Source organism: Desmodus rotundus, chromosome X (assembly GCF_022682495.2).
Source record: "Desmodus rotundus isolate HL8 chromosome X, HLdesRot8A.1, whole genome shotgun sequence".
Taxonomy (NCBI): Eukaryota; Metazoa; Chordata; class Mammalia; order Chiroptera; family Phyllostomidae; genus Desmodus; species Desmodus rotundus.
Genome location: NC_071400.1, coordinates 17,537,363 through 17,558,974, shown reverse-complemented (window position 1 = coordinate 17,558,974; position 21,612 = coordinate 17,537,363). Strand labels below are relative to the sequence as shown.

Here is a 21,612-nt window from a genome sequence, read left to right as displayed (position 1 = left end):
AGTCCCATCTATAGGAATTAAACCTCTCTGCTTCCCCACCCCAAAGGTGTGCTTTTGAATGAAAAGAGGTACGGTATCTTTAAAAATAACAACAAAAAAAATCATACACGTTCTATAGAAAATTCGATGGGGTTTTGGTCTTGTTATAAAGACCATATAGGCTTCATGTCAAAGTGGAATATGAATTGAGAAACTAGAGGTTTTATTGCATGTGTGAAAAGGTTAAGTCAAAAGGTTCTGTTTCATATGTATTAATAACAGTAGTAATGGTGAATCATTTCTCTTACTTCTGCTTTCTGAAAGGTAACAGATTGCTCGTAGCTATTCATTGTTTCCAGATAAATCTGCTTCTCCAAGTATCCAAGGTCATATATTCAGTGCACTTGAAGGGGTCATGTACTGTTTTTGTTGAAGAGTTCCTATGACCTTTAATTGTCGTCATGGTTCTTCCCAAATCATGGCTGTGTCTAACAACTAGTCGAATACATGAAAACAAGATAAAAACCATTTGAACTTTGCACTTTTCAACTAGTTGTTTCATCCTTACATGAATAAAATCTAAGACTAACCAGAAAAATTGAGTTGATATACACTTTATGCTTTTTGCTTGTCTGGTAGAAAATGAGGGTTTTTTTTTTTTTTTTCATTCAAGAATCTCAAGCAACAATTACCTGCATGTCTGAAAATAAATCGTTGGTAAAATGACGCAAATATGCAGTTAGGCTGGTCAGTCAACATGAAAGTTTCTAAATAAAGAGTAAAGAGAATGTAGTCAAGGATAAATGTTTGCCACATGAAAATTAGCTTTTTCAGATCCTCAAAATCACATTTGGTGCTAATTATGTATTTGTAACATTAGTCAAACAACTGTTTTATTTAAAAGGTTTTGTCAGTTGTATAACATTAAAAAATAATTTTAATGGGCCGGTAACTCAACCTTTAATCATGTTTCCTTGCACTCTTTTTTCATGTTTCTGAAATAATTAAGTCTTTAAGGAAGGGCAACAAAACAGGATGACTACATTAGAGAGTTCTTTTGGTAACTTCAAACTACGGGGGTCGTGGAGACTGCTGCTTTTTTCATTTCAGAGGTTAGCCAGATTATTTAACAAGGGCTTATTTTCAAACATTCCTGATCCTTAAGCCCAATAGGCTTATGTTCTATGTTTAGTATTGATTTAGTATTACCAGGAAGCGATAATTCTTTGGACCCTGGTCTCATGTTCTCAGAGAGCAAGCACAAAAGATAAGCACTTTCTTAAAAGTTCGCAGGTCCAAGAGCTGGAATTTTGGCGTTATCTTCAGATACAAACATCTTTCCGGACCTCCCATAGAGGAGTTGTTTTTAAGCATTTCAACCTATCCCATTCGCCCAGACAGCTTAGGAGGCTCTCAGTACGCTCGGGGTGGGGGCTGGGGCCCGGGGAGAGCGGTTAAAGAAAACATGCTGCTTAAGAAAAAGGCTTGACAGATTTTCTTTCCCTTGGGAAGAGGAAGGGTAGGAGAGAGATTTAGGCAGCGTTTACAACATTTAGTAACTGGGGTCACTCCATTCCATGGAACTTGGAAATGCAACCAACTGTTTCTAGACCACTTCCTAGAAAGATTGACACAAACCTTGATACATTCACATCTTTATTCTTCTTTTTTCCTTTGATGCCCCTTCCCGAAACTCCTACCGCGATTTCCATGATCTGTACTGCCTCTTTAAGACCACACCTTTCCTGACTCTTCTCCTCACCCTGACGTAAATATTCCACAGTGTTCTGGTCTTTGCCATGTTGTTTTTGTTTTTGTTTTTAATTTTTGTATTTGAAACAAAACTTTCATTGGTATTATTCAGTCACCTTAAAAATCTAAAATATAAGTAATTTTTTGTTTCTAAAAGAGGAAAAGAATAATTTTCCAATATCAGTGACTATATGTTAAGTTTTTATCTTATTTAGTTTAATTTTTGTATATAAATCATTAGTTACATGTTTACTATTTCACATGAAAGCTGTGTTAATATATTTATTTATGCAACCCTAATTCCATATTCATCGATGTATACACATGTATGACTATAATGACCATCAGGCTGATAGTTATCTGCCGCCCTATATTGCTCTCACTTGTCTCCACGGTCTACTGCTACAGCTGTCGCATGTGTGCCCTACTGAGAGCCCCGGTCCCTGTCCGCAGTCTGGCCTGCCCACTGAGGCTCCATGCTGAGTCTCTACTACTCTCCTGGATATTTTTACCCAAACTGCTGGATCTCAGGCTTGAGTGTCAAACTAAATTGTCCTGATCTAGGCGGAGGGGGTATAACAGGACTAACTGGTAAAGGAAAAAAACACAATAAGAAATAAAAATAAATTGTCCTGACCTGAATTTTATCTATTTATTAATGACACCATCAGTCAACAGGGCTACAATTGGTCTGCTTAGATCTCGACATCTACTCGCTGAGTTCCTCAGAATGTATTATTCTGCCTTTTAGATCCATCCTCTCTATTCTTACGACTGATAAACTAGTTTGGATTCAACTGTTTGTTTGATTTTCTTTAACATTCTGCCCAGATTCACTCTGTACCCGTGTTTGTCAGACTCTTAGTCCCTTCATTTTCTTTAGTGGGCAGTTCTTGGCCTTGCTGTCTACTCGGGTTGGATAAGATGGGTTAATCACCTCCGTTACCTCTTGACACAACTGGCCTCAACATACCACTTAAATCTCTTCTACCTCTTACCTCCCTTGTGCCTATAGTTCACCCCACACTTAAACCTGAGGAAGATGGCCTGCTAGAGGAAGCCGCAACAGTGCAGATTGGTGCCACCACATACACTGATGTTTAGTCTCGAGCTCTCCAATCAATCTTCAATCCTTTTTACTTGTACTTCCCAGTATATTTAGAAACGATGAAAACATAAGCATATGGGGGGAGGGGAGTATAAGGGGGACTAAATGGTAATGGAAAAAGTACCATTAAATTAAAAAAAATAGCATATGGACTCTAGATTTTGGTGACCTTGGTTTGTATTCCATGTAACCTTGAATAAGTTACTGAATCTCCACGTCCATGATCTCATCTTTAAAGTGCAGGTTAAAATAGTGCTCACACGTAGACTGGTAAGGGTTAAAGGAGGAAACAGATTTAAGACTCTCCCATCCCCTGATAGTGTACAGTTCTTATGTTCTAGTTTTACCCTATTTCTCTCACGGTTTTCTTAAAAGTCAAATCACTTTTAGCTACACCTCTGCTTCTCTCAACTGCACTAAAACCCCTCCAGCAAAGTTCACCGGTTACTGCTGCTAAAGCCAATGGGTGTTTTTTAGTTCTCACTTGACTCCTAGGCTCTAATATCCCGGATAGTCCAGGCACCTTCACGTGAACCTCTGCCAATCTGCTTTCACAAATGATTTAAGAATAAGAGTAAAACATCAGATGACAGGACGAAGACCGAAAAGTCCTTCTGTCAGCTGGGACTCTACAGGATAATCTACCTACCCTTGCCCCACTAGCAGAGACTTAATAGGGATCTATGCAAAATCTAGTCTTTCCTTGTCTAGTCTTGTCTAGGAAAGGAATGACTCAGAAGGATAGGGTGAACTGTAGGTGAAAGGGTGGAAAGAGGAAGGGGAGAAGTAGGAAGCTGAGGCCACTGGTGTGAGGAGGAAATAGAGTTGATTAACCAACTTGCTTGTGAAAAATGCAACTCAAAGCTTTACATCAGAAAGCAAAATGCGATTGTGTACATACATATATACACTTACAATTCTTTAGTAGAAAAAAAGTAAAACTTAAGGTATATGCCTACTTCTAAAACCTATGAAAATCACCAGAGGTACAATGGTGAGAGCAAAAGCTGGGGAATTGTCAAAATTTCAAGCCCCATTTCCAGATGGAGTCAGGCAGAAGACAGCTGAATAGGGGCCACATGGGAACAATGTGAGATGGAGAAAGCAAGGCTTTGTGGTCTGAAAGATCTGGGTTTGATTCCTAGTTTTGCCACCAGTAAGCGGTTAGCTCTGAGCAAGTTTCCCTCCAACTTGGCCTCAGCCCCCACTCCATCTGTGAAAATGAGGATAATATCTCTTAAACCACTGTGTTTTTCTTAAAGAGCAAATGAGATAAAGTGGTTTTAAGTGCAATTAGCTGGTTTGTGGTAGATAACTGCTTTTTGTTTCTTTTTTAAAACAGAAAAGTAGTATCTATTCCCTTTTCCACACAGTGATCCTTCAGATATAAAAACAAAACTACACTGTCACTTCTAAAAGGTTTTTATATATTTATTATTCACAGAATTGATTCCCATAATACCAAAATTAGAAAGTCTAGGTAAGTAAAAATAAAAATTTTAAGATTTGGTTTTTTTAAGATTTTATTTATTTATTTTAGAGAGGGGAAGGGAAGGAGAAAGAGAGGGAGAGAAACATCAATGTGCGGTTGCCTCTCATGTGCCCCTCGTTGAGGACCTGGCCCGCAACCCAGGCATGTGCCCTGACTTGGAATCGAACCAGTAACCCTTTGGTTCACAGACCGGCCCTCAATCCACTGAGCCACACCTGCCAGGGCTAAAAATAAAAATTTTAAATCTCCCATAATCCTACTGTTGGTCACTATTAAATGTTTTTGTAAACTCTTCAAAGTTTTCTATGCATATATGTAAATTATATAACATGGCTCATATATGACTAAATTGTATTTTTTTTCATGGAATAATTAGAACTATCTACAAGGCAATAAATATACTCTATCATTCTTACTGGTTGCATAATGGTCCATTTTGTGGCTGTACTATAGTTTCTTTAACCATTTCTGTATCATTTGACAGTTAGCTATTTCCAGGGTTTGTTGTTGCTGTTTGCTATTGCAAATGGTTCTGCTCCACATCGTGAATATACAGCATAGAACCCCAGATTGGAGACTATTCCACAAAACAACTGGCCTGTATGCTTCAAAAAAGTCGGTGTCTTATAAAACAAAGAAAGGCTGCCCTGGCTGGTGTGGCTTGGTTGGAGTGTCGACCCATAGCCAAAAGGTGCGGGGTTTGCTTCCTGGTCAGGGTATAAGCCTAGGTTGCCGGTTCAGTCCCCGATCCCTGATCCCATGTAGCATGTATGATCCCTTTCTGGGAGCATATGGGAGGCCACCAGTCGATGCTTCCCTCTTGCATCGATGTTTCTCTCTCTCCCTTTTGAAAGAAATGAAAAAGTGTCCTTGGGTGAGAATTTTTTAAAAAGGGCGAAGAACTGTGCCAGAGTAAAGGTAACTAAAGAGTCACGACAACTAAAAACAATGGACAATTGTGAATTGGATACTGGAAAAAAAATTCTTGTTTTTTTTTCCTCCTGAACCAGTAAAAAAAAGGTCACCGCTTATACCTGTGACCTCTGGCTTCTTGCCCTTGCCTGATGGAAGCCTGGGAGGCTACACTTCCTGTCTTACCAGGTAGCCACTGATACTAGAAACAAGGAACATAATCGTTGTTTCCTGTGTCTGGGCAGGACTATTGCAGTTCTCTCCCCTGGAGCAGGGGTGTCAAACTCATTTTCACCAGGGGCCACATCAGTCTCACGGTTGCCTTCAAAGGGTTGAGTGTAATTTCAACTCCCTAACAGTTAAGGAGCAGTTCCATGTATACAGTCCTAAAATTATTTCAGCCCTGTGAAGGCAACCGCAAGGCTGATGTGGCCCCTGGTGAAAATGAGTTTGACACCCCTGCCCTAGAGGGGCAGGCCAGGGCTACACTTTACTCAAGGCCATATGCTTGCTCGAGCTCTCTCCCTTTCCCTATCCTGCTTCAATTCCTCCCTTACAAGTTTTTCTTTAAGAGCATCCTCCTCTTCACAAGTCTGATCATTGAAATAACCTCCCAGTAAGAAGGGAAAGAGTTATGGTTTTTGTTTTGACATTTAGGTTTCGGTTGGCAGTCCACTGCTAATGAATTTTGGAGCAAATGTGTATATCCCAGTGGCACTGATACAGCTTACTCAACTGAGGGTTCGAGTGGAGAAAGAAAGAGGGCTTTGTCAATGCGTGTCAGAAAACAGAACATTAAAAACAACTTCTGTAAGATTCTAAGACAACTGCAACTAGATTGCTCAACAATTTTACTCAGTCCTTTTGCATTTTCCACTTCGAGTAGCGCTGCAGTTTCATGAAGTCATCTGCCTTTGAGCCAAAATGGTCCTGGAAGTCCTGACTCTTACTTGCACTGGAACAGCCCGTCAGTTCTGTGCACCTGATAGCAGTATCAAGTCTCACCAGGAAGCCTGCTTCTAACAGTCCCTCCCACCAAGGCTCTGTATTTCCTTCCAGGAGACCCACTGTAGTCCCAAGCTGTCCTATGGAACTGTGTACAGTGATGGAAATATTCTACGTGTGTGTTATCTACCACAGTAGCCATTAGCTACAAGTGGCTATTGAGCATTTGCAATGTGGTTAGTGGGACTGAAGAACAAAATTTTGTATTTCATTTCATTTTAATTCATTTAAACTTAGATTTAAATAGTCATGTGTGTTAGTGGCTATTATATTGGACAGCACAGCTCTATCTAATTTATAGCAGAGACCTTTAGGTAAGTGTGAGTGGGGAGCAGAGACCACCTGTTGAAAGACGGAACAGTTCTGTTTCACTTTTTACAGTAACCAAAGTATCCGAATGGAGGTAAGTGGAACATCTTATTAGGAAATAGTACACAAGTCTATGGACTTACTTGTAACTATTTACTTGGTGTATGATAACCTGAGGCAAGATCATATTATGAACAGAGAAAACCTTGTTAAATCATCAGGGTGTTGAAATCTATCTTGTAGAGTGTGTGCTATAATCGCTGTTAAGCAACACAGCTATTTTAAATTCAGCAATAAAATCTTCAGAAGTCATTTTGTTAACAGTCACCTTGTTAACCCTTACAAATGAACATGAATATGTTGCTACCCTCCTTGAAAAGATATACAACTTCCAATAGGCATACTTGACCCACACAAAATTAATCTAAAGTAACTTAAGACAGTTTACTATTGAGCTCATTAAAAATATATGAAGCAGCCCTGGCTGGTGTGGCTCAGTGGATTGAGTGCTGGCCTGCGGACCAAAGGGTCACCAGTTCGATTCCCAGTCAGGGCACATGCCTGGGTTGTGGGCCAGGTCCCCAACAAGGGGCGCGTGAGAGGCAACCACACATTGATGTTTCTCTCCCTCTCCTCCTTCCTTTCCCCCATCTCTAAATAAAAATATAAAATCTTTAAAAAATATATGAAGCATACCTATCATGCCTCATTATTTCTAACACACTCCTCCCTCACCCCTTTTGTGTGTGATGTCACATTGTGGGTCAAGAGATGAGGGAGAAATCCATTGGTGCTAGCGGCCATCTAAGAGAGGTCTACGGATGGTTTGGGTGTAAGATACATTGTCAGTTTTATTATTCTGAAGTTGGGACCTGATCCTTGAAAAGAGCAAAATTATTACAAAGAGATGTCAGCATACAGAAAATCCCAAGGAGCCACAGCCTCACGTATATTAATAACCAGAGTACCAATGCTTTCCGAAAACCACAATAGAAGGTGAGATAACTAGGGATTTTAGCTGCTCTAGAAGCAAGGAACTCGTACTCTTTGTTTTATTTGCTGATTTTTCTACAGTTGTATATAGTAGAAACACTCAGATGCAGCACATGAGCAGGAAAGCTAGCAGACCTTTTTGATACTACACGTTTATGTTGGATGAGGCAATACCCCTGCTTTCTATATAGAAAGTATTGCCTCACATTGAGAACAAACTATACTCAGTGCATAGTTTTTAATGAGCTACTAATTCTACAATATTATACACAGGGTTCTCTTTTCAAAAAGAATTTAACATACCTTAATATATACATATTTCAATATTTATGCAAGTTTGTTTATTTTTAGGGAAAGGGAGGGAGAAATAGAGGGAGAGAAACATCAGTGTGCGGTTGCCTCTCACGTGCCTCCCACCTGGGACCCGGCTCGAAACCCAGGCATGTGCCCTGAGTGGGAATCGAACCAACGACCCCTTGGTTCTGAGGCTGGTGCTCAATCCACTGAGCCACACCAGCCAGGACTAAGTATACAAATTTAAACATACATACACTAATAAATGATGATAGATGGGATTATTTAAATTTTAAATTAATTTAAAAAACACAATTACTCTTAGAAAGCTTATAAGACATTTGTTTTATACCATTGTGACTTAAATGTTATAGCCTAGTGCCCAGAGCAGAGCTTGGTTTCTAATACCAGTTACCAATGAAAGGAGCCAGAGCTCTTTGGAAAAATGGCAGATTCCAAGGCTAGGGCAGAGAAAGTATGAGATGAGCCTAGAGTATCGTGTGGTGCCAGAAATTAAGAAAATGCTCACAGAATGATACGGAAAGACAAAGAAGACAAAGGAGCCTCCCAATAGCCTAATCTTGGGCAATTTGAGCAACAAAGTAATAACTGCTGCTAATGGTCCATTACCTAGGATAAAATTGGAATCCCTCAGTCCTTGATGGAAATAACTTAATAAAAATGGGGAGAAGGAAAAGCTCATCATTGCAATGGCTTTTCACTTAATAAATTAAGAAAGAATGATGTTAAAGGAAAAATCAACATTAGACAAACAGCCCAGTAGAAGTTACTTCAGGCAAGAATCATCAATGGATGCTAAAATTAGTGGGTGAAAGTTTGATGAGGAACAGAATATTTAGATAGTCTCAAAGTATCATTCCTCCTAATCCTTATTACCTACAAAGGGGAAAATCACATCTTTATAGTGAAGAAACCTGGCAGATACTACCTTAACTACCGGAATCCAAATTAACATCTATAATGAGACAAATAATAGCATGTGTCTCCTAATACTAGGCACTATGAAGGACACAGCCTCACTATTATTGTATTTCTGGGCCAAAATGGAATGCCTGAAATTTAATGACTTGAGACAAAGCAAAATTGAGGGAAATTCTACAGAATAACTGGCCAGTGCCTTTCAAGAATGTCAAGGTCATAACAAAGACTGAGGAACTGTTCCAGAATGAAGGAGATTTATGGGAATTTAACACGCGTTCCTGGATCGGATCCTGGCCCAGGAAAAGAACATTAATGAGAAAGTTGGTCAAATTTAAATGAGTTCTATATTATTTAATACTGTTGCATCAGTGTTAATTTCCTGATTTAGATCATTATACAGGGTGTGGCTATATTGAATTTACACACCACGGGAGGGTTTACTGAAAACTTTGAGGGACAAAGCAAGAAGAAAGAGGGAAGTAGGAGAATCAAGAGACTGGTATCCCAGAAGCCAAAGAAATAGATTTGAGAACAAAGTGATAAATAGAATCAGATGCAATACAAAGGACAGTTATATGAGGCCAAAAATAGTATTCATTGGATTTGGCAATATAGCAGTCAGTGGTGGTCTTTGTCAAAGCTGTTTCGGTACAATGGTGGGTACAGAAGACAGGCTGCAGTGAGTGTGTTGAGGAGAAAATTGGAGTGATAAAATGGACAGCGAGTGTGGAGGGACTCCTCACCTCTGAGCCTGGAGAGAAAGAAGCAGTGTGGATGTAGATTGGAAGGATACTGATGTGGTTGATGCCTGATTCCTTCCACGTCTTCATAAGTTAATGAGTTGAGTCTATCTTTCTAGAGTGAGGATGATGGCGTTGAATGGGGACAAATGTTCAGGACACTCCTGAGGGGAATAAAGAGGGGAAATTTACCAAGGACTTATAAAGAATTATAGAAGGGTATTTAGGGCCCAGGTAAGGTCGGGACTGTGTGAGTCTACAGAGGAACCAATCCCCATGGCTGTGGGAATTTTCTCCAGCAGCACTCTGGAGCCTGGTAGGGATAGACAAAACAGGCTGTGGGTGTGAGCCACGGTGAGGTTTTGCCCTCTTGGCAGAGCAGAATTACAAGGGAACGAAGGACTTCCGGCCGTTGGTGAGAGAGTAGTTCAGGTGGGATCCAAACAGAACTGGGAAGTAAAGGAAGCCAGGAGCAGGGTGATAGACTGGAGAATTGGAGGATCCCCCCTGAGTCTGAAGCACAATTATGCTAGGCAGGGTGGCCAAAGAGAACTGGAGAGTAAGAAAATTTTGGTCAGAGATTGGGGTACTGGAGTTTAAGGGCTGCCATGAGCAGCATTGGAAAGCATCCCCTGCTCTAGCCCTATGCCATTGTAGGGGGACTGTACATTCCATTCCACTTGGCCCAGGTCAGTCCCAAGTTATGTCTGTTATCCCAGCGTCTTGTCCGATTTAGCATTTATCCTAGGTTTTTCATTTTCCCATGAAGTGTATTAATAGTTGTTAGAAGTATTAATAATTGAATAGAAATAAGCCAGGATGGGTCTGTTGAAACATCACTTTTTAATTCTTGCTTCTACCTTGGTCTCCTGCACAAGCTTGTGAGACGCACATACAGAGAATCAAGTTCTCACTTTAACACGGGGTTAAACCTAAGCAACAACCAGTGATAAGGCTTCTCCTTTTTCCTAATCTTTTCCATTACAACATAACAACACTCCCTCTCAAGGACAGCATGCTGGGAGTTCACTGATGAAGCAAGTATACTCAGATGCTAGGAATGAGAGACAACAGACTCATTCTTGTCCAGGGTGGGTGGAGTGGAGGAGTATTCACCATTGTGTCCCTTGCTGGACACTGGGTCTGCCAGCTGGGTTTGCCCATGCCAAAGCCTGCAAGATCCATCAAGATGCCAGACCATCAGTCGCTATGCCAGTGGATGTAAGAAAATACATAAATCTATGTGTATGTAAAATGTATTCAAGAAATAGAGGCTGAGGAGTCACGCCACAGAACATACAACCAGTGATAAGTCTCTCTTTTCCTAATCTTTTCCATTACAACATAACTTAGCAACCCCCCTCTCAAGGACAGCATGCTGGGCATTCGTTCACTGATAAAGCAAGTGCACTCAGATGCTAGGAATTGGAGACAACAGACTTATGCTTGTCCGGGGTGGGTGAAGGGGAGGAGTATTCAGCAAGCAGTCTGAATGTTCTTGGTACAGTGGTTATGTCATTAATTATATTAACTCTATGGTACAAATGTACAGCTCTTTATTTTTTTAATTGCAACCCATCCTGTGAACATATGAGTTCAAAAACTAAAGTGCATAATTAATAAAAAATTAAACAACGAATTTACCACTCAAGGAAATTGATCATGAGTGTATAACATAAACAAAAACATCTGTTGACATGTATCATCCACATGCATGGGGATACTGATAGCACTGACCACACGAAAACCAGAAGACGTAAATCTGTGGAGAGACTGAATCAGCATCTACCTCAAAGGTTTGTATTTATTTTAAGACTGTGTCCGATGATGATGATTTAACGAGGTGCAGCTGCAGAGAGTATATGTGCACATTGCTCTGTGAGTGACTTCTGTTTAGATCAAAAGACTTTTCTTCAAAATTCATTTACTCATTTTTTACTTTGTTTCCTTGTACACAACAGAAAGTGAAGCAATAACTTTTAATACATCGCTCTTTTAGCAGAACTTCACAAACACAGTTAGATGATACCACTTTTATATTAACATTAGATGCTTAAAATAGAAAATCAGTTGTATTAGGGTTTTCCAGAGAAACAAAACAGGTGTGTGTGTGTGTGTGTGTGTGTGTGTGTGTGTGTGTGGAGAGGGGGAGGGGGAGAGAGAGAGCGAGAGAGAATGAAAATTTGACTTATTTTAAGGAATTGGCTCACTCGATTGTGGAGGCTTGGCAAGTCCAAAATCTGATGGGGTAGGCTGGCAGGCTGGAGAATCAGGGAGCTGCAGTTGGAGCCCAAAGGCAGTGTTCTGGCAGGGTTCCTTTTTCTTCAGAGGAGGTCAGCCTTTCTTCCACTCAGCCCTTCAGATGACTGAAGGAGGTCCACCCACATTATGGGAGGTAATCCGTTTTACTCAAAGTCCACTGATTTAAATATTAATCTCATCAAAAGAAAACACCTTCACAGAAACATCCAGAGTAATGTTTGATCAAATATTTGGGCACCATGGCTGGGCCAAGTTGACATAAAATTAACCATCACATTAGTTAATTTCAATAATGGTTCGATTTTTAAAATCCAATTCACAGAATAAAAGAAAAGCTTATGGAAATTCATTCCGATGGAGGTGAGACATCCACATTATAGAGAAAGCTACTGTAAATTCAGTTTTAAAATTTAACATTTAGGATAAGTACTTTTGTGGTGAGAATTTTTTAATAGAAATACAAATTTTGATGGTGCACAGGACCTGGGTAAAAACAAGGTTCTTACTAAATGCAGAAACATGTGGAGAAATATACTTGGAATTCTTTGTGCTGCACAAATAACTCCTCTTGAGTCCAAACAAGTAAACTATGAAATTGTTTCTAGAAAGGCAGGAATGAGGAAGGGGAATTTTGGATTATACTCAATGCTTTCCTAATTTTTTCCTGCATGCAGATATTCCAGTACAGAACAATGGCATACCTACCATATTTATTTCACAACCAAAGTAGGTCATTTTTAAACAAAAAAAATGACAAAGCGGGGTGGCGGTTGGGTGGAGGGGGGCAAAAGAGGGAGGAAATGGGAGACATCTGTAATAGTGTCAACAATAAAAAATAAAATATTTTGTCTATATAATTTTTCTATAATAGTAATAACCATTATCTTGATTTTTGTCTTTAGTTTTAAAACAAATTTTTAAAAGAATACACTTCAATTTTAAATATATTTAGTAAAATATTTTATATATGAACCAGATGTTCACTTACCAAACAAAAGTATTATGTCTTGCAGGTTGCAATCTTTGCTGTTTTAAGTTTTAAACACAAACAAAGGCCCCAAATTGTCACACGGTATGACAGGATTGAAAAAAATAGTATTCTTCTTTGTCTTTATAATCACAGAGCTATCACTGTTTGTTTCAAATCTCTTTTAAAATGCAGAAGTATGTGGTACCACTGGGTTGGAGAGAAAACTGCAAGCCAGAAGCAAGCTGGAGAGGTTCTGAAGTGCTGGTTACCTAATTTAGTAACAAATGTGGGTAGCTGAGACCTCATGTGTCACATGCCGAATGTATAACCAGAAGTACTCTGAATTAACTTCTCGGTGGAATACATGTTTCTTAAAAAGATAAGAATAAAAGTGTGCTGATATGAACTTCAAAGTCTATACCTCATAGAAATGCATTTTCTATGTTTACCAAAAGATATGTAAAATATGTTTATAGCAGCACTATTTGTAATAACCCAAACCTGGATACTGCCCATATATCCATCAACAGGGGAATGGATAAGAAGTAGTAGAGGCCAGAAGGATAAGTAGAGTGAAGAATTGTTTAAGGCAAAAATATGGAATACATAACATTGATATTATCATTTATTAAAGCGAGCACTGTGCTAGGCACTTTTGCATTCTTTTATTTAAGCCTCACCTGTGATGGAGATATTATCCTTATTTGACATATGAGGAAACTGAGGCACACAGAAGTGGATCCTGCCCAAGGTCATAACTCTAGTTCGTGATGAACGTAGAATTTGAACTCAGATCTCAGTTCAAAGCCCACATGTACCTTTGCCATTATAGTCTGTTGCTTCTCTGTGATATATAGGGAAGGCAGAAAAACTAAGGAAGTATGGAGTTCACATTCATACATGCTGAAATTAATTGCTACTATTTCTGGAGCACCTACTATGTGGCATGTGCTCTGCTAGGTGCTTTACATACATGATGTTTCATAATTCTCATAATAACCCTTGACAGCAAAATTTATTCTCATTTTTTAGATGAAGAGGCTGAGGCTCAGAGAAGTTCAATGACTCTCTCAGTTTCACAAGTCTCTGCCATCCCATATCCCTCAGTGGCCTTAATGGAGGCCACCAACTATGTGCTGGGCACTGTGGTGGGTGTTGGAGCTATATAAATGAGTACATTAGGAATGGAACAACAGTTATTTGACATATTTGAGTGTAGGAAAAGATACTTTTTCCAGTTCCATATAGGGAGTTGCGGAGGCAAAACTAAAGATCAGTAATAGTGATAGTTCCCATTTATTAATCATGCATTGTCCTAAATGCGGTACCATATATAAAAATTGTTCTAAAAAGGTGCTGTACAATATAAATTGTAAACAACAGGCCAAAATGGAGTCACTTTTGCTAAGCCACTAAGCCACACCACATAATTAAAACTTAATAACTAACATGATTTCAGTTCAGCCTTTCTCAGAAATGAAATTTTAAACCAATCAGTCTAGAAAGTCCTAGCCACTAGGGAGATAAACTGCCTGATTAGACCCCTGGCCTTCTCATAAGTGATGGTAACCTTGTCTGAAATAATCCATTCCTAATTTCTTAGTCCAACTCTCTTTCTGCCTATAAAAACCTTCCATTCTATACAACTCATTGGAGTGTCTTTGCAGTTGCTAGTGAAATGCTACCTGTTTCATGAATCACTTAACAAATCCAATTAGATCTTCCAATTTGCTCAGTTGAATATTCTTCTTCAACTATATGCCTGGCTGCTGTGGCTCAGTGGATTGAGCACCGGACTGTGAACCAAAGCGTCACTGGTTCAATTCCCAGTCAGGACACATCCCTGGGTTGCAGGCCAGGTCCCCGGTGGTGGGGGGGTGCTCAGAGGCAGTCACACATTGAGGTTTCTCTCTCTTTTTTCCTTCTCCTCTCTAAAAATAGATAAAATATTTTTTAAAATTTAAAAAACTATATACATATATGCATATATGCAAGGTCTGTCCAGAAGGTATTCAGGCATGTAATATGAATAGTAGAGACATTTATTGAAGACACAACATACAAGAAACATTGTACATAGGATAATCACACCTCAGTCTCCTTAAAAGTAGGCACCTTGGGACCTCACACAGTTCTCCCAATCGTCATCAGTGGCCCTGTCATATTTTCCTGAATCTCATCGATGGTCTGAAATCTCTTCCCTTTCAAAGGTGATTTTAGTTTTTGGAAAAGCCAGAAGTTGCAGCGTGCCAAATCTGGACTTTAATGGGGGCTGAGTCACCTGGATAATTTGATGTTTTGCCAAAACACTCTGCAGGAGGCATGATGCATGAGTGGGCGTGCTGCCCTGATGAAGCTGCCAATCAGCCGTTGCCCATAGCTGTGGCCTTCAGAATCATCCGAATAGTTTCCATGGAGGAATGTTCAAGCTTAACGCAAAATCTGATACAGATTCATTGCTCTCCTTGCTCAGTCATTTTGAATGTGACGACCACACAGTACAGATGCTAACTCAACAAGGTCTACTGCCCCCATGGACTAGTAAAGTGAAGTTGTCGTTGTTCACGCATCGAATTCCAGTCCACTCTTCTTGGCTGTCCAGTTATATGGATGTTACACAAACCATTCTTATTATATTAACAATTGCTGGACTTTTTCTGGACAGACCTCGTATAGATATACACATATATACACATATACAATACATATATATGCACACACGTATCATGTCCTTTACTCACAAGAATCCTATTAACATATCCATTTTTACTGGGAAAAAATACAGGCTTAGAGTCTGATTTGTACAAGATCACAGAGCAGTTAAGCCTTCCCCTTAGATTTGTACCCTGATCTGGTTGACTATAGGGCTCTAAGCCTCGACTCTGACAACCAGTTAGATTTTTCTGAAAATTGGGCCACAAGTCAGGAAAATGGAGTCCACACTGCAGTTCAAGGGCTGGAATGGAGACACCAGGCAAGTGGAACCACGTGGTGATTGAACCTTGAAGAGGTGGAGCCATTAGGGCCAGTAGGAAGAAAATGGCGCGATAGGTTTGGGAATTTGGGAGCCATCTAAATGGGAGGCTGAAGGAAAGAGGGACACAGGCTGCGAAGGAGCCATCTTCACTTCCTTCCCAAGAAAATTCCCACGGCCACCTCGTGAACGTGGAAACTGGCGGAAGGAGCGCGGGGCTGGTGTGTGGGCGGAGCCTTGGGGCGGGGGGCGGGGCGAAGGGGGCGGGACTTGCTGTTCCGCTCGGAGCAGTGGTGACTAAGGCTGAGGAGAGCGCTCGGCAAACCGTTACGTTTTCCGGCCAGGCCCTTCCTCCGGCTGCGCCTCCGCCCACTTTTCGGCCGGGCGGCTGCTGCTTCTTCCTTCGACTGCCTTCAGTTGGCGCGCCTACGGGTTCAGTTATGGCGACTTGCAGTCCCAGTGTCGTGGTGAGCAGCTTGGCGCGCACCCCCCCGCCCCAGACCTGGCGGAGGCGTGGGGCCCGCAGTGCGGGCCTGGGCAGCGGTGGCACGGGGACGGGGGGTGGGGGGGGGCGATGGGCGGCGGGCGGTGTCAACTCCCTGGGTTCAGCTTTTTGTCACACCAGGGAGGCTGAGGACGGAATGGCGAGGCAGGAGTGGGTGCTTCCTCTGGAGAGTCCTGGGAAAGCGTGTGGGAAGATTGGGGTGTTGGGGGGGATGGCGTGTTGGCCGACGTGTGCCGCTTGCTAGAGCGCCGGGGGGGGGAGGGGTTGTGGGCCAATTCAGGAATGATTTGGTGGGGTGGAGGAGAGGCCCTTCTCTGTACATTTTGGGGGGTGGTGGAAGTAAGGGCCTCCAGGTACCTGTGTAGAGGGTCCAGGCAAGGAAACGACTACGTGGGAGGACACGTGGGGACCAGTGCTTTCATCTAATTCTGCCAATATTATAATGAATATTTGCGCCTCACCGATTCCGCACCGCAGCCTTAGTAGCAGTAACCATGCCTACCTTTCTTACACATGGATTTGTACACATAGAGGAAATAATGAAACGATATTCGGTGATTTTACCGGCGTAGAGGTGGCAGACCTCGAATTCAGATACGCTTGAAACTGTACCGCATGCTCTTTGATGCTGCCGGGGACAAAAAAATGCTACTCTGGTCCTTCAAGGACGTTCATACCCCTAACCAGACTCTCATATTGTCTCCAACCTCATTGGTTCTTTTTCTTGTTTCTAGAACAAGCCAAGCTGCTCCCCTCCCCCCTCACCTGTCTGATCATGCTTGCTAAAATAGTCAATCTCTATCAACACTTAAATGCCTTAGCCTGCGTCATCATTTTCATTATTTAAGGAGTTTCCTGATAACCTGTTGATTGTTTCCCACTAAAACATAAACTTTATAAGGGCAGGAATCACCACTGTAACCCTAGCTCATAGTACAGTATCTGACATGTAAGAAATTCTCAGTAATGGTTTGTTGAATTAATAAATTAAATAATCACTTGAGCCCTAAACGAGAAAGGATTCTATTTCTTTTTAGTCATTGTGATTTAAGGTAAAAGAGCACTGTTCTTAAGATGGAATCTGCCCTGGAATTCTGTTGTGTGGCCTTGGGCAACTTACTTCTCCTTTTGGGGATTAAGTGTTATAGAGAGGAAAAATAATTTTCCTTCTACCCCTCTAAGTTCTCCTGGCTGGATTAATCAAGTTAACAGGAGACAGTAATAGGAGAAAGTGATCATGTTTATTACCTATGAACAGGTAGGGGTTCCATAACAGTTGAGGCTTTTATGTGATCTTGAGTTAAGGAGAAGGGGGAAGTTGTGGTTTGGGACTTCAAAGCAGGAAGGCAATTTGCAGGGAGACGGAAAAGGAAGTGTTTGGTAAATAAATGTTTGCCTAGCCATCTTTAACGATGGGACCCAGAAGACTGACCAAAGGGGCCTTGTTAGCTTTCTCCCTGTCTGTCACACTTAGTTCATATTAAACTATAGTTATCTATGATGACAGCTCCCCTCTGCCTAAATTCTTTTAGGAAGTTTGGAGAAAGGTCACAGTTTTTTTCCTGAGGCTTTTGTTCCTTGAAAATAACCAGTTTTAAAATAATATCCCAAAAGGCATATTTTGGGCTGGCAAACTCTACTTCCCTTTGGTGTCCTTAGGTATAACTGAAGTGTTAGCTACTTCATGGTGTTATTGAAAGGATTATAAGATGGTTTGTGTGAATCAACAACCTTTGTGTGGGAATAGTAATAATAGCTACATAATAGTTATTTAGGCCTCAAAACAACCCTGTAACAGTAGTATGATTATTACCATTTTACAGAAGAGGAATCTTTGAAGCCTCAGAAAGTTTAAGTAATTTAACGTCAACATAGCATACCCACGTCACACTTACATTTAGAGGAGCTCAGGCTCAAACCTACGTATGTTAAGAGCCCATGCACTTAAATGTTATGCTAGTAGTAGGTACTCAAAAAATGGTGGGGACTGTTTTTATTCAGTTGCCAAGGAAGTTAGATGCTTTTAGCCTTGGGGTATGATGCCTGCACCAGCGTAGGGTGAATTAATATTGCTAGAACTGGCTGGTGTTAATTTTGTGTTTCTGGTTTGCAAATTCCTGTTCCTTTTTAAATTTCCTTCCCAGAAATTGTCTGCATGTTGGCAATAACAAACACGTAAATAGTGCTTACTATATGCTGGTTAGTGTTCTAAGCCCTTTCTGTATATTAACTGGTTTGATATTTAGGAATTAATTTTGGGAGCTCAGAGAGGTTGAGTAACTTGCCCAAGATCACCCAGCAATGCTAGGATTTGAATCTAAGTTATCTGGCCCCAGAGTCTGCTCTTCACATCTCCACTTTTAGGTTACTGACAATTGTGGGTAATTATTTAGTACTTACTGTGTCTTAGGCATTGAGATAAATATTTTGCAGACATTATTGAATATGACTGTCTGAAAGTTACATAATAGGTACCTTATGATGTAAATAAACACTAATGTGACTTTGGAGGCACATATGGGTGAAGTAACTTGCCTACCATCATTTACATGGAGTTGTCCCCCAGATATGCCTGATATTACCCATGCTGCTTGTAACTATCATTGAAATGTCAGTATAAATTTGGACATACTTGAACTAAGAACAACCTTCTGGATTTTTGCAAATTAATGTGAAACATCAAATATATATTATTTGGATATTATATCTTCTAAATTTCAGGATGGTAGTGCTAGAAATGTAATCCTGTAACTAGGTTTAAACCTTACCCTGCCCATAATTTTCACAGAATTGATAAAATAGTACATTTTATTGGTCTACAACCCTGTCATTTTTATTTATTTTTTATTTTTTAAGGATTTTATTTATCTACTTTTCGAAAGAGAGGCAGGGGGGAGTTAGAGAGGGAGAGAAAAATCAATGTATGAGAGATACATCGATTGGTGGCCTTTCATACACCCCCAACTGGGGACCTGGCCTGTAACCCAGGCATGTGCCCGGACCAGGACCCTTTGGTTCGCAGGCTGGTGCTCAATACACTGAGCCACATGAGCCATGGCACAACTGCCAACAGGGTTTAGACTGACAATAGTCAGTATAGACCAAAATTATTTGCGATCACCAAGAAATGGAGCAGATAACTGAGGGTTTGATTTTGCAAATCAAGTAATGAGACATACAGTCTAGATCCTTCTTAATTGTTTTCCATTGTTTGTATCTAGGTATTGCAGAAAGTTCATAGTAAGGAGGTGGGGAAAAAGACACAAGGACCAACCACAATAGCAGAGAAGAGGGGCCTTGGAGTTTTCTGTAGTTCATTAGGCAGTAACTGGGCCATGTCATTTTCCCCTGTGTCAAGAGATGTAAAGTTGAACTAGTGTACTCTTTTTTCTTCCTGTAAGTATATGTTATGTGCATTCAGTAAAATTTATATGTTTTGAAAATATCGACCACCATCATTAATATCAATATTTTTCTGCCAGTGGTAATAAAATTACTAACATCTAGAATAATTTGCTACTAATAAGAATTCAAACAGATACTTCACATTGTTATGAAACTGGTATCTTCATCACTGTGCTTCTCATAATTGATAGGTATTTATTTTTTTTGTCCAGAACGAACATACTTATTATTCCACTGTGCACACTAATAAAAGGGAAGATCATATTGTTGAATAAATTTGTATCCTTGCACATATAGTAATGAGGCCACTTACCCAGGAGCAGCTAATAATTTATCCCTGGATTGAATAGGCAAGAATGATGATTTTAATTCTTATAATCCTTACATTGTTGTGAAACTTCTAATTATTTTTTAAAATTTTTATTTATTCATTTTTAGAGAGGGGAAGGGAGGGACAAAGAGAGGGAAACACCAAAGTCTGGTTGTCTGTTGTGTGCCCCCTACTGGGGACCTGGCCTGCAACCTAGGCATGTACCCTGACTGAGAACCCAGCTGGCAATCCCTGGGTTTGCAGGCCGGCACTCAGTCCACTGAGCCACACCAGCCAGGGTTTGAACCTTTTAATTCTTAAAGCTTAGAAGGGAGGGAAAGCAAGTTGTATATGTAATTTATTTGTAAGACTGATATAAACTTGGAAGATGTCACCTAAGAGTATTTATTCACTGGAAGAAAACTTGAAATGCCCAAAACTCTCAGAGCGCATCTGTGAATGAAGTTGATTGCCATTTTTCTAAATTTGACAAGAATTCTAAAAATGTTTATGATATCACTAATAATGAATTGTGAAGTAGAAAAAGAAACTATAATGAATAAATGAGTGAATAAGAAAAATAACCATGATAAATGAATTACTAAATTATTCTTTTTAGTATAAACAATAGGAAAAAAATGTCACAAGAAGAGGTGATTTCTAAGCCAAAAAAATGTATGGGGAGAAGTAACATAGAGTACTGTCAGGCTACTAATTAATAAAAATATATTACTCTAAAAAAATAAATAAATAAAATTGGAAGATGAATATACTTCTAGCTTAAATTGTTTTTACTTTTTGGAATGTGTGTGTAAGTAATTCATAATTTTGGTTTTATGATACCCTGCATTATCATAAATTATCTGAAGGGATAGCATATCTGCTTTGGTGCTTTTTGAGAATTTTAAAGTATCCAAATATAAAAGATACAAATATAAAAATATGCCACCTAGCAACTTCTGCCCATTCTAGCAGCTTGGAATTGTTGGTTACTAGGAATAAAATAAAGTCTGTTTTTATCTATTATCGTACATCTTGTAATTCACATAGCTCATTTTAAGACTCATTTCCTCAATTCTATTTAGTCTTGTTTGGACCCACAAACATTGTCATTTTTTTGACCAGAGAGAAACTTAAACAATGCTAGTCACAGATGGTAAGTTGATATTGCAGGTGTTGTCTTAGCTCAAGTTAAATTCTTTGCTTACTGTAATTTTATTTTATTTTAAAATTTATTTTATTTATTTATTTTTAGAGAGAGGGGAAGGGAGGAAGAAAGAGAGGGAGGGAAACGTCAATGTGTGGTTGCCTCTCCATACCCCCTGTTGGGGACCTGGCCCACAGCCCAGGCAGGTGCCCTGACTAGGAATTGAACCTGTGATACTTTGGTTCACAGTCTGGTGCTCAATCCACTGAGCTACATCAGCCAGGTATAATTTTAGATAATATATCTTTGTACTTAGAAATTTTATGTATAAACCACAAACATTGTTACATAAAAAATCAATTTTTAAAAATATTATTTATTTATTTTTAGAGAGAGGGGAAGGGAGGGAGAAAGGGAGACAAACATCAGTGTGTGGTTACCTCCTCCATGTCCCCTACTGGGGACCTGGCCCACAACCCAGGCATGTGCCCTGACTGGGAATTGAACTGGCAA

General features: G+C 40.0%; 1 protein-coding gene across 1 annotated transcript in view; it reads left to right on the top strand.

Moving 5' to 3' along the window:
* Positions 1 to 16,019: 16,019 nt before the first annotated feature.
* The window catches only part of HPRT1 (hypoxanthine phosphoribosyltransferase 1), a 31,386-nt gene continuing 25,793 nt past the window's right edge, over positions 16,020 to 21,612 (top strand). Inside the window, exon 1 of the mRNA XM_024566785.4 lies at positions 16,020 to 16,199. Within this exon, the coding sequence (XP_024422553.2) occupies positions 16,173 to 16,199 (27 nt within the window). The 5' untranslated portion in view covers positions 16,020 to 16,172. The remainder of the gene's footprint in view (positions 16,200 to 21,612) is intronic.